The 17,822-nt window shown below is 43.2% G+C and overlaps 1 protein-coding gene across 1 annotated transcript in view; it reads right to left on the bottom strand.

Annotated features, from left to right (window-relative positions):
* Nucleotides 1–17,822, bottom strand: part of thsd7ba (thrombospondin, type I, domain containing 7Ba) — a 743,639-nt gene that overhangs the window by 41,684 nt on the left and 684,133 nt on the right. Inside the window, exons 22-23 of the mRNA XM_055638650.1 lie at nt 17,552–17,723; nt 3,753–3,923 (exon numbers count right to left, since the gene is read on the bottom strand). Coding sequence (XP_055494625.1) covers nt 3,753–3,923; nt 17,552–17,723 — 343 coding nt within the window. The remainder of the gene's footprint in view (nt 1–3,752; nt 3,924–17,551; nt 17,724–17,822) is intronic.

The raw sequence follows: 17,822 nt of genomic DNA, 5'->3' as shown, positions 1-17,822 counted from the left end.
ATTACTCCTGCATAGTAGAAACATCAGGGTGGTGTGAAATGTATGTAAAAGAGGATAGGCTACAGGGATATGAGTAGAGGAATGGGACTGATGGCATTCCTCCAAGAGCCTGCGTAAACTCGAGGAGATAAATGGCCTCCACATACGCGATAAAATAATGAAATTCATGATCTCATCAAGCCACAAGCTTTCTGTAACCTCAACTGTTGGCCCTGTGGTTAAACAGTACAGAGGAAACGAGAAGAAGGAGTTATTTGAACTTTACAGCACAGAAACAGGCCTTACATCTAATTTGTTTATGCTGTCCAAGTTCCATAACTGAGCTAGTCACACTTGCCTGGGGGGAACCTGTGGTTGGTCAGCTCATCTATGCTCCTCATGATTTTATATACCATTATTTTGTACACCACCATAAGGCCTCAGCCTCCAACGCTCGAGGGAATAAAGGCCTAGATTATCCAGCTCTTCCTTATAATGCACAACCTTCAGACCCTGTAACATCCTCGTATAGCGGAATGAGCAGAAGTATACACAGTACTCTGAATGTAGTCTCATCAATGTGGCATTCTAACTACTGCACTCATAACGGTGAACAAATGAAGCAAGCCCTCCAAGCATCTTCTTCACTACCCTGTCCACCTCTGTTCATCAAACTATGTATCTGCACTCTTAGGTCTCTCTGATCTATACCACTCACCAGACCTTTACCATTAACTGTGTCAGTCCTGCTCTGGTTTGTTCTACCAAAATGAAACACCTCATATTTATCTGGATTAAACTCAATTTGCCATTCCTCAGTCCTTCAGTCCAGTTCATCATGATCCAATAGTAATAGTAGATAGTCTTGTTCACTCTCCTCTGTAACACCAATTTTAGTGCCTTATGCAAACTTACAAACTATTCCACCTGTATTGACATCCAAATTGTTGCTATAAATGTTTGATTTGAAGTGATACAATGATGACCTTTATCAACCTTTGTGTTGGCTGGTGTTAAATCCTGTTGTGCACTACATTTTGTAGCAACCCCAAACTGGTAGCATAATTTGAATACTAGGCTTTCCCCGAGGAACTAGATAAAGCGAGAATAAACAACTATGAGAATTTTAAAAAGATACAGAATGTAATTAATAGCAGAAGATAGACACAAAGTGCTGGAATAACCCAACGGGCCAGGCAATATCTCTGGAGAAAAAGGATGGGGGACGTTTGGGGTTCGGACCCTTCTTCAGACACATTGGCTATGAAAAGGGCAACGTGCAAACTGTGCCTTGAAAGCTTTCAAGTTCTGAGGAAGGGTCCCTCACCCAAAACGTTAACTGGTTTTTCTTTCCTTTGGTGCTGCTTGATAGGTTTCCAGAAATTTTGTTTCAGATTCCAGCTTCTGTGGTTATATTTGTTTTGCTTAATCTTCAAAACTCTTCGGTTTTTAAACTGAGAGCTGGAAAGTACCCGCTCTGCTCACCACTGAGTAGAATTTTCCAGCCCTGCACATGACCTCTGTCTGATAGTATCTTTGTTTTTTTCTTATACTAAATTTACTGTGAAATAGAGCATCTGTGGAGCAGCAACATGAGCAAGCAGAGCACAAAGACAAATTAATGCACAGAATGTTGCACATTGTCCTTTGATGTCCCTCGTGAAAATTTCACTATTTTAAGAATGGTTGTAGCATGGTAATGTATTTCAATATCAGAAATATTTCATAGTTTAGTAGAAACCTTCCCAGACTGTGCACATTGTAATTGTGATATCCCACAGCTTATTTTCAGATATCTAACTGATGAATGCAATAATTGCCATGAAGTGCAGCAGATGTATCTATTAACAATCTGTATCCTTCACTTTCTTGTTAGCGCTACAACTGTGAATTTATCGAAACCACTTGGATATAAAGAGTAATTGAATGACTCACCACTTTCTATGCATGAAAAATAGCACCATTACACAAAATAGTCAACTTGATATTCTGACCACACCTGCATTTGTCGTACTGATAGCAATTAGGATTTCAATTGAATGAACAGCAAGGCAAAGGATTGTGAGTTTAAAATATTGCATCATATAGACAAAAGTCAGGAATGCAATTTACATTTTATTAAATACATTGGAGTCTGATAAAATAAATAGTATTTGACGTGTCCATTGCTGACTTCATACCATCAGTGTCAAGCTAAGGAAGTAAAAATTCAATAATTTCCTGAAAATCTGTTGGCCAATTTAGAGATTCTAATGGTTGTAAGTTGGGGAACAAAGAGAACATTTTACACAGAGCACCAAATAGTAAGTGCATTTGGCAACATTCTTAATAGAGGGCTGGGTTTTAATAATAACCAGATGTTTAAATGGCATTCACCTGCTATTTTAACATTCAAAATCCTAACCAAAGGTGATAGTGATACATTGTTAGTGAAACCTGGGGCCAAATTAATTACAATTAAAACATTAAGTACTTGTGCTGTAACAGCAGGATAAGTGTTCAACCAAGAAAACCAAGCCCAAAGCCAAACTGCTATCTAAACTGATTATACAAACTTATTCCATAACTAACTCCATATGCAATAATCAGCTACCTACATGTTAACAAGCACACAACACCAAACTGATTGTGTAGATGTAAGTATACCATTGGGGTTATCAAGTGGGCACCTCCCATCACTGGTGTTTTGTTGAATTAGGCCCATACACCTTGGGAAGGATCAACAGCCAGTTCTCGCTTCCCAGAACCACCCCCCACAATATGCTCTCACCACCTATGCTACCAATAAATAAAGGAACCAAGACAACAGCCATTCCCTCAATGTCAACAAGACAAAGGAGATTGTGATCGACTTCAGGAAGCGAAGCTTCAAGTTCTTAGAGGAAACTAGAGATAAAATTGCGGGAGCCCTGGTTGTGCCTCTTTTCAAGAAGGGCTGCAGAGAAAATGCTGGGAACTATAGGCCTTTGAGCTTATCATCTGTAGTTGGTAAATTACTGGAGAGTATTCTGAGGGAATGGTTATACAGGCATTTGGATGGGCAAGGGCTGATTAGGGACAGTCAATGGTTTTGTACGTGGGAGTTCATGTCTCACAAATCTAATTGAATTTTTTGAAGGCATGACTAAAAACATTGATGAGGGCATAGCTGTAGATGTTATGTACATGGACTTCAGTAAGGCATTTGACAAGGTTCCGCATGGCAGGCTGCTCTAGATCACATGGGATCCAAGGAGAGATAGCTGAATGGATAGCAAATTGGTTCCATGGTAGGAAGCAGATGGTGATGGTGGAAGGTTGCTTCTCGGACTGGTGTGCCTCAGGGTTCGGTGCTGGGCCCGTTACTGTTTGTCATCTACATCAATGATTTGGATGAAAACATCTAAAATTCATGCTACCTAGGCAAGGTCACTAGCGCAATCAAGGATGAGTCACACTTCCTCTTCTCTCTTCCATCAGGCAAGAGGTACAGAAGTGTGAAAATGCATACATCCAGATTCAGGAACAGTTTCTTCCCAGCAGTTATCAGGCAACTGAGCCATCCTGTTACCAACTAGAGAGCAGGCCTGACCTACTATCTACCTCATTGGAGACCATTGTGTCAGACTATACTTTACCTGTACACTGTGGATGGCTTGATTATAATCATGTATAGTCTTTTCCTTGACTGGATAGCATACAACAAAAAACTTTTCATTCTACGTCGGTACACATGACAATAATAAACAAAATTAAAAGCCAATTTCCTAACAATGTTTTTGGTTTGTTCTTACCTGTACAAGGCCGCCCTTCCCATATTTGTTCAGGACAATCCTGGTTTTCCAGTGCCTGAACAATCACAGCCCTGGAATGGGTTTGGTGACCGGTAGTTTCAAATCTCTTTCCATCCAAGCAGACGAGGTGGCACGAACTCCACGATGACCATTCAGTGAGATGACAGTCACCTAATGGACACAGTTGAAATATTCCAAATAAAAAATGTTTGGTTCTGAACGTTATAATGGGATATTTTCATTAATTTTGACAAGTAATGTAGCCATTACTTGTTTGAGATTTACAGATAAATTTAAGTTAATGTAAGATAAGGAGAGTGTCAGTTAAGGTGAGTGTCCAATAAAGAGAGTGTCAGATCAGGAGAGAAGAGGAGTGACATGTAAAGCTAGAGGAAATAATATAGATGGAGCAGGGGTGGGGAGGGAAAGAGGGACCAGATTGCAGGTTAAATGGGTGTGGGACGGCACAGAAAAGAGTGCGGGGGAAGGGGTATTACTTGAAAATGGAAAATGTAATGATTAGGTTATTAGGTTGTAAACTAGCCAAGTGGAATACGAGGTGCTGTTCCTACTGTTTGCGTGTGGTCTCACTCTGGCAATGTTTAATTTAGTTTAGTTTAATTTCGAGATACATTGCAGAAACAGGATCTTCCGCCCACCGCTTCCACGACGTCCAGCGACCCCCGTTCATTAGCATTATTCTACACACTCAGGACCATTTACAATTTTTTCCCAAGCCATTTTGATCTACAAACCTATATGTCATTGGAGTGTGGGAGGAAACTGGAGCACCCGGGAGCAGCCCACGCGATCATGAGGAGAATGGACAAACTCTGTATAGACAGCATCCTTAGTCATGATCAAATGGTTCTCTTAAAATGGTTAGCAACCTGGTGATCCCATAGTTCTTGGTGGACAGAGTGTAAAGTGTTCAGTGAAAGAGTTGCCTATTCCACATTTGGTCTTTCCGACATCAAGTAGGTCATTTCGGGACTACTGAATGCAGTAGATGAGGTTTGAAGATGTGCACGTGAACCTCCGCATCGCCTGGAGGGGCTGCTAACGTCCCTGGATGGAAGTGATGGAGGAGGTGTAGGGACAGGTGTTGCAGGTAATAGTGGGATCAGCATTGGAATTTCACAATAGTAACTTCAGCATGAAAGAGATATTTGCTGAAAATGAAATAATGTGCAGACAACACATAAATAAAAAAATCTGTTTTTAAAATCACTAAAAAGGATAATTACTAATGCAAAATATCATAGACACTGGATATCGAAATGTTCTGAGAAAAAGGAGGAGGAAACTGATTTTCCATGGAATGGCCAAGTAGAGCATCCACTGACTTGAGATAAGGATCAACAAGTGGCTCACTGAACTTTGAACCACTCCTAAACAACCACAAATATATTTGTTCCCGATTGGACTCATAGTTCAGATGTGCATATGGAAAAAGTAAGAAAAAAAAGGTGGAGTCATTGCTATGAAGCAAGCACTCCAAGTGCCTAATTTTGCTCAATGATGCTTGAGGGAAGATTAGAAAGACATTGCATATAACTACCTACACTTCTTTGAAATTACACCTCAGTTATTTTTACTCCCACTGAAGAAGGCAGAGGACACTCTTTTGTGTGCCTTTCCAATATTGCCAGCTCTAAATGCTCAACATTTTCTGTATCCTGCATCGGAGCATCAACAAATTTTGTGTCAAGTGGGTTCAGATGAGAGCATGAATGTAAGCAACTTCTATTTTATGTTTGTTACAATTGCAATAGTTTAGCCTGGAGATTTCCCTTGATGTACGGTCCTATTCAACTGCAAGCAGTAAACACATCCATACTTCATGGTGGGGTTAAGGCTAGGTAGTTAACCTTTGTCTTGTTATATCCTAGAATGTGCAATCAGTGACAGAGGAAACGGAGTGCTGTGCCATTGACATCAAATAAACCTTTGATCTAGAAATCGTTGTGGCAAGAACTTGTCCTTTCTTGCTGTTCTTTGTATGCTGTTCTTTGACATCAATTCACTGGGATCCCTAAAATCCACACTGTCATTAAACAAGCTGGCTGAATAATCAATGGATTAAACAATCAATAGCATTGAGAGCATTCCTGAAAACAACAAGCACAATTTTAAATTACTTTATGAAATAACGATCAGGGAAGAACTTGAGAAATGAGAGAAGAGTAGATTATTTGGTCCTCAAGCCCTGTTGTGCCATTCATCAAGATCAAGGCTAATTTTCTATCCCAAATCAACCACATATCCCTTGATTTCTTTCCCTTCTCCCCATAACCCCTAACCCCCATACTAATCAAGAATCTATCTGTCTTTGCCTTAAAAATATCCATTGACATGGCCTCCATAGCTTCTGTGGCAATGAATTCCACAGATTCATCACCCTCTGAATAAAGAGATACTCCTCATCTCCTTAAAGGAAAGTCCTTTAATTCAGAAGCTATGACCTCTGGTCCTAGACTCTCCTACTAGTGCGCTGCAATGGCAGCAGCTCTGTCAGCAGCGGGTTAGTTTTTTCAACTTTTTAAATTTTTTTTAGTATGTTTTAAAGTATGTTTTTAATGTTTCTTTGTGTGTTTTGTGTGGGGGGTGATGTGGGGGAAACAGTTTTGTCCGCCTCCTCCATGGAGAGGCGACTTTTTACAGGTCACCTCCCCCGTGGCCTAACAGCACGGATCGGCGCGACCTTTCCTGGAGACGCGCCCGGGGCTTCAGCGGCGGACGCAGCGTGGACTCTCGGCGTGGAGCAGGTGAGCCCTCGCTAGGGCTCGCTGGAGGGGTGCGCTCCGTTTCGCTGGCCTGGGGCAGCCGGCAGCCTGAAGCGGTCTGCACAGTTCCAGCTGGCGCAGCGTCTGCAGCCCGGGATCCCTCATGGGGGACCCGGGGGAAGAAGAAGCCATCACTGCCGGCCCACGGCCAACTTCTACCGCGGGTGCGGTGGCGACTTACCATCACCCCTGGAGGGGAGCTTCGGCCGCTGGTCCTGCGGTCTGCGGTGCTTCTGGCTGCGGCGCGGCGGGAACTTTAAACTTTAAATCTCGACCGTCGGCTTGCGGCCTACACCAACTTAAAGCCGCGGTCTCCGGTGGGGAAGAGCCAATCCTGGACTTACCTGGACGTACCTTGTCCTTTTACCATCTGGACGCCCGTAGCAACGGCTGCGGAGGGTTGAGGTCCCGACCATGGGGGAAAATGGAGGAGGACTGGCCAAATTGTGTGCCTTCCACCACAGTGATGAATGCTGTGGTGGATGTTTATGTTCAATTTTTATGTTATGTTAAATGTTTTTGTGTGTGTTCTTTATCATTGTACCGCTGCTGACATATTCATTTCACTTGCACTTATGTGCAATGTGACAAATAAACCGTATTGTATTGTATTGTATTGTATTGTATTGTATTGTATTGTATTGTGGTGGAAATATCCTCTCCACAACCACTCTTATACAGGCCTTTCACTATTCGGTAAGTTTCAATTAGGTCCGTCCTCATTCTTCTAAACTCCAGCGAGTAGAGGCCCAGTGCTGTCAAATACTCCTCTTCTCGTAATACAAGCCAACAAACTATTTATCTTAAAACAGAGTGTAGTAATTCAGTGGGTCAGGTGACATCTGTGGAGGCAATAGACGGACGGTGTTTTGGTTCAGGACTCTTCTTCAGATGCAAGAAGGTGTCCCAACCTAAAGTGTATCGATTCCCTTTCGCTACAAAGATGTTGCCTTGTCCATTGAGTTCTTCCAGCAATTTGTTTTATGCTCAAGATCCCAACATCTGTTGTCTCTTGCCTAAACAATTTGTGAAACTAGTTATTTACAGCACCCGCAGTGACTATTCTTGCACTAAATCTTATTACCTTATCCTATTTCTGCACAATGTGGACAGCTTGATTGTAATCATGTGTAGTTTTTTCCCTGACTGGATAGCATGCAACAAAAAAGCTTTTTCATCTCCATCAGTACAGGTGACAATAATAAACTAAACTCATAAAATATACAATGACACCTGGATCTTTTTAAACATCAGCAATACCCACCTTCACCCTTAAAACTTACTTTAATTGTGCATCAAAGTGGATACCCTCACAGGTTTCCACATGGTATAGCACCTGCCATGACCTTGCCTGCTCTGTGTTTACAGCTCTTGAAGCTTTTTACATCCTCCATCCCTGTAATATCCCACTAGACTAAGTATCACACAGGAGGCCTGGTCCCTCAATGCAACCCGTTCCCCAATGCAATATTCCACCACTTACCTGTTCCCCCAACGCAACCCGTTCCCCCAACGCAATATTCCACCACTCACCCATAGCCCCCAACTGCGCAGGCGTGGCTAATTTCCCCTGATCCCCTCATCCCCAGCACTCCCTCTTCTTTCCCCTCTCCTCCTCCCCTTCCCAATCCCTCCCTCACCTCTCCCTCTCCTTTCCTCTACTGAGTCACTCCCTCCCTGCATAACTTCTCTCCCCTCCATACCCCCCTCTTATCTATCTATCCCCCACCTCTCCCTATCCCCCCACTGTTCCTCCTGACCTCCCCCAATGCCCTACTCTTTATTCACCTCCATACCCCGCCTTCTCCCCGCCCCCTCTATTCTCCCCTCCTACTACACTCTCCCTCCCCACCTTCCCCTCACTTTCCCCCTCTCCCTCCCTGCCCTCTCCTCTCCGTCAATCCCCCCACTCACCCTCCTCATCTCCCCAGGATCTTTCCCCTCTCCACCCCCCTTCCCCAATCCCTCACTCACCTCTCCCTCCTTCTCCATTCCCATGTCCTCAGTCACTACCTCCCTCCATAACTCCTCTCCCCCTCCCTAGCCCCCTCCTATCCCTTTATCTCCACCTTCTCCCTCCTCACCTCCCCTATCCCCCCCCCACTATCACTCCTCACCTCCCCCACAGCCCTTCTCTCCCACTATTACCCACTCCCTACCCCCCACACTGCCCTCCTCCTCTCCCTCTATTCCCTCTCCTCCCCCACTCCCCCCGCTATCTGCCTACCCCCTCCTCTCCCTTAATCTACCCACGCTCCCTCCTCACCTCCAGGATCTCGAGGTTGCTGCTCCTTTCCCTCCTTGAGTGCCCAGAGCCAGCAGCGCCACCGTCCTCAGAGCCAGGCTCAGCGCCCAGGTCTCGGAGGGAGAGCACGAGGCTGTGGCCTACCTTGACATGGGTGCCGTGTACTCTGGCTGTGGGCCGTGGTGACTGTGGGCCGCCGCGGCTGTGGCCGTCCCCTCCGGCCGACTGGCTCATGTGGCTATGGCTGCGCAACTATGGGCGAGGCAGGCGCAGACGGTGAGTGACAGCTGACGCGGTCAATCAGTGCGGCGATGGTGCAGGAATGGGCGTCACCGCCCCGGTTTACTGACAGGAGAGGAGACCAATCTGCATGGAGCTGACTGACAGTAGAAGAGACCAATCTTTACGTGAGCCTTTTAGAAGATTTTTAAACCTTAATTATTTTTAAATATACAATCGATTGGAACAAAACTTATTGCACTTGCAGCACAGGAGAATAGTGAATAAGGTGGCGAAAAATGGTAGCGCTATCGTGTACCATTTTTACGCAAATAGAAAAACCACGCAAGATCAGAGCTTTAGCGATAGAGAGATGATTGATAGATGGATAGATGGATAGATGGAATTGATCTTTTAAGAAACAGACTGAAAATGAAGTATGTTAAAGCAGTGCTAAAAATATTCTGGTATTTTCAATGGTTGTCATACAAGGGGAAGATGCATAAGTCCAGAGTCAGTGGAGCAGTGATTGGAAAATACCTTTCTCTTTAAAGTAAAGGGATTTCACAAAATCAGCCATACTTAGAAGAAAGCCAGATAATGAGCAAGAAATATGACAGATTTATGCCAAGAAATCCCAAGGAAATTATATCATGCATCATTCTTCCCATTATCTACATCATGACATATGTTTGCACTCAGATTGGCTTTTTTGTGAATCCCTTGGTTCGGATTATGGCTTGCATCCCATCAAGAAGCAAACATTAGATATCTATGAAGTTCTGCAAGCAACCAAATTTGATCAGCGTGCACCACAGTCCCTCCTTCTGGTTGATGAAATTCCGCACGGCTGCTTTGTTGCATTCACATATCTTGCACCTCACCTCCAACCAGATTTGTATCTAGAGTGGAACTAATTACACTCCAGCAATAGATCTGATGCCACACAGCACCAGAGACCTGAGTGTGATCCTGACTATAGATGTTATGTGTGTAGAGTTTGCATGTTCTCTCCGTGACCGCGTGGGTTTTCTCCGGGTGCTCCGGTTTCCTCCGACGTCCCATAGTTGTGCAGGTTTGTGGGTAAATTGGCTTCTGGAAATTGTCGCCAGTGGGCAGGACATAGAACTAGTGTACGGGTGATCAATCACCTCATATTCCGCCTGGGCAGTTTGCATACTGCTGGCATTAACGTTGAATTCTCCCAATTTTGCTAGCCCTTGCTGTCTCCTCCCCTTCCTTGACCCTCGAGCTGTCTCCTCCCATCCCCCACCCTTGGGTTCCTCCTCCTCCCTTTTTCCTTCCTTCTCCCCCCCACCCCCCCATCAGTCTGAAGAAGGGTTTTGGCCCGAAACGTTGCCTATTTCCTTCGCTCCATAGATGCTGCTGCACCCGCTGAGTTTCTCCAGCAATTTTGTGTACCTAGGGGTGATCAATGGTCGGCCTGGACTTGGTGGGCCGAAGGGCCTGTTCCCACGTTGTATCCTGAACCTATCTCTGAACTAAACTAATTGACAGAAGTAACAGAATGTTGGTTCAACCTACATTTACTTCACTCAGAAACCTGGCAACAAAGCAGCCCTGCCGATTTCCATCAACCCAGGAGGAGGGACTGTGGAGCACCGTACTCAGATGATGGACTGCAGAGAACAGGCAACCTTGAAAGCTGAGCTCCAGTTCATCATCAGCGTTCACAGTAGCATACAGGAAGATTGTTATGCTTATATGCACCCTCTATGCACAACATCATCTGAAAACCTACTGCATTCTAAACCCTCAGTCTAAGCACTCAGTCATGGTTCATGGTGAGTCACTGGAAAACATAATTCACTTCCCATATCTCAAGAGTCACAATCAACAAAGGCAGACTTAGCTGATGAAATTCAAAATGGGCTTGGTGCACCAGAAGGCCAACTGAGATAAGGCTATTTCAAGATCAAAATTTCAAAGCAGCTATAAAACTTACGGTCTACTGGTAACAGATTCCTGCTGCACTATATATATATTATTTTGGACCTGAACTACATGCAGTGGGTACTGATGCACTACCTTTAACATAGCTTTCCAAAATCCACTAAACCCACTTGAAGGATGAGCAAAACAATGCTTCCTCACCGAGTCCAACATCCAGCCATTGAAATTCATTTGGCATAATTGCGCAGGTCATATTGTTATGCCAAACTCCTCCATGCTCCACGGACAGACTGCATTTGCCGCATTTGCCCAGTAGCCGTATATTGACTGGCTGCATCACGGCATGGTTCAGCAACTTGAATGCCCAGGAGTGAATTAGACTGCAAAACGTTGTGAACACTGCCCAGTCCATCACGGGTTCTGACCTCCTCACCATCGAAGGGATTTACCGGAGTCGCTACCACAAAATGGCAGTTAGCATCATCAGAGACCTGCACCACCCTAGCCAAACACTCATTCCACCCCTGCCATCAAGAAGAAGGTACAAGAGCCTGAAAACTGTGATGTTCGGATTCAGGAACAGCTTTTTCCCTACAACCTCACATAAGCTGAAATATATAGACTATTATTGTTATTACTACACTATTATTGTTTGTTTTTATGTGTACGTATGTGTGCACATGTATATGTGTGTGTATATGTGAGTATAAACACACAGAACTTTTTTTTGCAAATTTGGGCCACATATCTGAGGAAGGATGTGCTGGCTCTGGAGAAGGTCCAGAGGAGGTTTACCAGAATGATTCCAGGTATGAGTGGGTTAGCATATAATGAGCGTTTAACAGCACTGGGCCTCTACTCGCTGGAGTTGAAAAGGTTGAGGGGGACCTCATTGAAACTTATGAATAATGAAAGGGATAGATAGAGTGGATGTGGAAAGGATGTTTCCACTGGTGGGAGAGTCTAGGACCAGAGGTCACTAGCCTCAGAATTAAAGGATGCTCTTTTAGAAAGGTGAGGAGGAACTTCTTTATTCGGAGGGTAGTTAATCTGTGGAACGCATTGCCACAGAGGGCTGTAGAGGCCATCAGTGGATACTTTTAAGGCATAAATAGACACATTCTTGATTAGAACAGGTGTCAATGGTCATGGGGAGAAGGCTGGAAAATGGGATTAGGAGGCAGAGATCAGCGATGATTGAATGGCCAAATGGCCTAATCCTATTCTTACAACTTGTCAACATTAACTTTTTTTCATGTTTGTTATATTGTTTACAGTGTACCATATTCTGTTGTGCTATTGCAAGTGAGAATTTCATTGGTCTATCTGGGACATATAACAATGAAACACACTTGACTCTTGAGACCCTCTATTCTGAGCTCTAGTATGGGAAGAGTTCACCAGATAGACAGAGGAGCATATTCAAGGAGGCTCTCAATCCTCCATGAAAGTATGCAACATCCCTACACTTTCCAAGGAATCCTTGGCAGAAAGAACATTCAAGGCGACACTGACAACCTAGAATCCATGTGTAAGGGGAATATTGATGCCAACTCACAAAATTAGCCAACAACCTGCCCCATTTGTGGTAGAGTCTGCAACTTCCACGTTTGCCTCATCAGATGCCTCATCCAGATCCAGAACAGGATGGATTAGCAAGAGTTCTCTTGGAGCTAGCAGCATTTTGATATTATAGAGATATCAATAAAATACATTACATGTCTTCCGCATGGTTTAGGGAAACCTTCAGGTACATTTCAGACAGGCAGGGTAGCAATGCCTGCTATGATCAATGTTATTGGATTTTCTGCACAGGGAAATATGGAATTCAGGTAGGTGGTGAGTAGTTATGGATCTCTCAATCAGTCAGCCATGCATCACAATGTAAACCAAATCACTAAGACCCTACTCCAAATAACCAACATTATATGACAGACAAGTTATTCCATGCTGGGGGCCTATTGATGGAACAGTGTTGCCATTTATTCTCCAATGGAAAGGCAATGCCAAATTTCCAAGAATAATTCTCGACGACTCACAAATATTGGAAAGGTTGCTCCTCAGACTCATAGGCTAATCATTATTGTGAGACAAGGCATTTCTGCAGCACAGATGAATAAAAACTGATCTCAGATATAATATAACCCACCTCCATGAGCAATGTCCCTAAAAGTACAGTTGGCAGAGGAATATTTTGCTTCAAGTTTTCCAGCAGGTAAAGGATAGGCAACATTCTCATATGGGAAGTTGATGAGAAAATTAAATTGGCATGAGGCACCAGATCAAGTCACAGTGAATGTCATCTTCTCTGGGGCTAATGTGCCCACCCTGGGGAAGCTATTGTATTTTGTCCACAAATGGAACCACATACTTTCTACTGAGTCATTGAGATTTATGTTGCAAATCTATTTCATTACCTCCATAACCAATTTATGACCAAGATACAGCAGCAGAATAACAAGAAGGGTCTTGACCCTAAACGTCACTCAGTCTGGAGAAGGGTCTCAACCCTAAACGTCACCCATTTAATAGACAATAGGCAATAGGTGCAGGAGAAGGCCATTCGGCCCTTCGAGCCAGCACCGCCATTCAAAGTGATCACGGCTGATCATCCCCAATCAGTATACCGTACCTGCCTTCTCCCCATATCCCCTGACTCCGCTATCTTTAAGAGCCCTATCTAGCTCTCTCTTGAAAGTTTCCAGAGAACCGGCCTCCACCGTCCTCTGAGGCAGAGAATTCCACAGACTCACAACTCTGTGAGAAAAAATGTTTCCTTGTCTCCGTTCTAAACGGCTTACCCCTTATTCTTAAACTGTGGCCCCTGGTTCTGGACTCCCCCAACATTGCGAACATGTTTCCTGCCTCTAGCGTGTCCAAACCCTTAACAATCTTATATGTTTCAATAAGATGCCCTCTCATCCTTCTAAACTCCAGAGTGTACAAGCCCAGCCGCTCCATTCTCTCAGCATATGACAGTCCTGCCATCCCGGGAATTAGCCTTGTAAACCTACGCTGCACTCCCTCAATAGCAAGAATGTCCTACACTGCTTGTCTTGCTGTGTTACTCCAGCATTTTGTGTCTATGTTCAGTTTAAACTACCATCTGCAGTTCCTTCCTACACGGCAGAATAACCTTCTGTCTTCCAAATTCTGTAGCAACATTTACCGAAAATATTAACATTAAATTTTTTTTGTTCAGCTGCTGAGCTTCCTGGCAGTAAAAGCTGCTACAAACACCTAAAACTCAGACAAACATTAGGAAGTATAGCAGATCAACCAACGGCAGCAAAACCACTGCAAAAACAACAGGAAAAGAGCAGCCACAGAAGAAAAGCTTCAGAGAGACGCAAATAATTTGGACACACCTTCAGTGCCTTAAACTGCTGCGGGTGCTGGGACCCCACTGTAGTTTTCACAGATTTTCATTGTAAAATGATCATGTGGTCAGTAGCCTGCTGTCCATAGAACCAGACATGCAGCAAGTCTATACTAATGAGCCCACATGGGAACCATAACTGAACAAATCTGCATCTGGGCCACAGCACACTCCTGAAACTATATGTTTCATTTCTGTTCAAACAAATGAGCTAGGTGAAGGAAATCAACTCATGAACTTTAAACCAGTGGGACTCTTGAGACCCTCTATTCTGTTTGACCAAGTCACATACACAGCAGGATGGTCAGCCAGGTTCAAGCAAGATCGACTTTAAATAGTTGGCGAATATTCAAGCAAGATCGACTTTCAATTGACTCAGGGTCTGTTTGTGTAGGGACACTGAGTAAACAGTTTTATGTTCAGCCCCAGCTAAAAAAGATGGAAGGGATGCAGAAAAGAATAATGAGGTTCTTTGTAACTTTTCATGCCTCTGGTTTCCCTCTCCCCTGACTTAATCTGAAGAAGGGTCTCAACCCGAAATGTAATTTTTTTTTTCTCCAGAGATGCTGCATCACCCGCTGAGTTACTCCAGCATTTTGTGTCTATATTTGAAGAATAACGAGGATGTTGCAGCACTTGAAGGCCAAAGCTATAGGGAGTGCTGGGGAAGGCTAGAAGTTTATTCCATGGAGCGCAGGAGGCTAAAGGGCCTGTCCCACTTGGGCGACCTAAATCGCGAGTTCTGGCGAGTTTGCCCTTGACTCATACTCACAGCATGGTTGACACGAGGTCGTAGGAGGTTTTTGTAACTCTCCTTCATGCTCGAGAGTGGGTCTCCACTTACTCGAGGCCTCAGCTTGGTCACGGCGTTTTTTTCAATGTGTTAAAAATGCCCGCGAGTAATAAAAGTCGCCATGGAAAAAATCTATACTTTTTTTTCTCGTAGGTTTAGTCGTAGTAGGTCGGCATGTTAGTCATAGGTAATCGAGGGTAGTCGAAGGTAGTCAAAGGTAATCATAGATAGTCTTCATCATAGTCGAAGGGAGGTCGAAGGGAGGTCGAAGGAGATCGAAGGAGGTTGTCTTTGTGACAACCTCACTCTCCATTATTCGGTGTCCAATTTTCCCGAAGTTAGTCGTAGCTAATCGTAGCTAGTCATAGCTAGTCGAAGCTAGTCTTCAACATAGTTGAAGGAGGTCGAAGGTGGTCTTCAACATGTCATTTTTTCAAACTCTTCTAAACTTGTCAATTAGGTCGCCCAAGTGGGACAGGCCCTTTAGTCATAGCTATTCATAACTAGTCGTAGCTAGTCGAAGCTAGTCTTCAACGTGGTCGAAGGAGGTCGAAGGAGGTCTTCTACATAGTCGAAGGAGGTCTTCAACATGTCTTTTTTTTTAACTCTTTTAAACTCACCAATTAGGTCGCCCAAGTTGGACAGCCCCTTAAGTGAAAAAACAGGACAAATCAGGGCCTGCAACAGATGACCTCAGCAAGGGATACATAGCTGCGAACCGTGAAGCTGGTTAACAGACTTTTAGTGGAGGGAGAAGAATTTCCTGTTCAGAAGAAGGGTACCCCGATTCGAAATGTCATCCATCCATATTCTCTAGAGATGCTGCCTGACCCGCTAAGTTACTCCACTATTTTGTGTTTTTGTGTAAATCAGCATCTGCAAATCCTTGTTTCTACATATTATCTGTAAGTCTTGGTTTCTGAAAGTTGATTTCAGGATAAATATTCTGCTCATGTTCCCTCCTTAAAAACAGAATAATTTCAGGGAAGGCAATTCTGATGTGAATTATTGAAATTGTAAACAGGATACGACATTAAAAAATGCAAATGTTTTTAACAGATGCAGAACTTGAATGAATGGTACTTTCCAAACCTAAACCGTCACATTTTGACCCCACTTTGCAGGGCCTGGTCTCTTTGTGATCCAGGATTTCTCAAAAAAATCCCTTGAGAGGTTGTGTCACAAATTTTGTAAATGGGGCTTTCTATCTTGTTACATGTGTGAAAACTTGTTAAGTCTTGAGCATCATTAACTGTAAATCAAATTCATACCTTAATATAAATTTCACAGATTTTGTGGACTGTCATAGCACGTATTAATTGCAATTGCACATAAATAAAAAACAAAAACAAATCAACAAACAATGTCTAAAATTACTAATCAGTGAACATTTAAAACTGATGTTTTCTTATTCTCTTCAGATATTGCTGTCCTTCAAAAGTCTTTATGACACTATCTGTTCAGATTCACATTTCCAAAACCACAGTGATTTGCCTTGTTTTTTTTTAAATCAGGGATTTTCCTTTTGGGCCCATCAGGATTGTATGCAAATATACATCAATATCACTGTGCCCAAAGTATCAACAGTTTGATGCCTACTTCTGATTAAATTATACATTGTAACACCTTGGCTAATTTATTTAAAGTCAATGAATCTTGCTGATACCCAACCCCCAAAATAAATCACTATAGTAATACAAAATAATAAAAATTACAGAGATTGCAGCAGCATAAATCAATATTACTCAAAAACAATGATGTGAGCATGATAATCAATTGCATAATTTCAATTGCTATCTCATGAAACTACATTTCCCCTAAAATGGTAAAAATGCAATAATGGAAAGATAAACATTCTAAGACTAGTTTAATAGACAATAGACAATAGATAATAGGTGCAGGAGTAGGCTATTCGGCCCTTCGAGCCAGCACCGCCATTCAATGTGATCATGGCAGATCATCCACAATCAGTACCCTGTTCCTGTCTTCTCCCCATTTCCCCTGACTCCGCTATCTTTAAGAGCCCTATCAAGCTCTCTCTTGAAAGTATCCAGAGAACCGTCCTCCACCACCCTGTGAGACAGAGAATTCCACAGACTCGCAACTCTCTGTGTTAAAAAGTGTTTCCTCATCTTCCTTCTAAATGCTTTACCCCTTATTCATAAACTGTGGCTCCTGGTTCTGGACTCCCCCAACATCGGGAACATGTTTCCTGCCTCTAGCATGTCCATACCCTTAATAATCTTATATGTTTCCATAAGATACCCTCTCATCCTTCTAAATTCCAGAGTAAACAAGCCCAGCTGCTCCATTCTCTCAGCATGTGACAGTATGCCCACTTTAATCCATGATCGGTAATGAAATACCAATTACGATTACAAAACACCAACATAATAGAATTTATTGTCCATCAGTTACGGATATATTCTTGTGTAATATAAAGACATTCTTGTGAAATATTACCTGGACAAGGCACTGAACAAGGTATTTTTTGTCCCCACTCAATGTTGTTTATTCCAGTTGCCTTGTTACCGCACAGCTCATTCTCCACCACCTTTGCTGATTCAGTAAGTGTCCCATCATGAACAACACAAGATACGTTACGCACTTTAAATCCATCTCCACACTGTGCACCCTGCAAAACAAATAATTGTTAATAGTTTTTAGGAGGCATTTAAAAACCTATTATTAAAAGTGAAATTAAAACAAATCCATTCCATGGTAACCCAAATTA

This window comes from Leucoraja erinacea, chromosome 7 (assembly GCF_028641065.1).
Source record: "Leucoraja erinacea ecotype New England chromosome 7, Leri_hhj_1, whole genome shotgun sequence".
NCBI lineage: Eukaryota > Metazoa > Chordata > Chondrichthyes > Rajiformes > Rajidae > Leucoraja > Leucoraja erinaceus.
The sequence above is the reverse complement of the archived record's forward strand: the minus strand, read 5'-3'. Positions and strand labels throughout refer to the sequence as shown.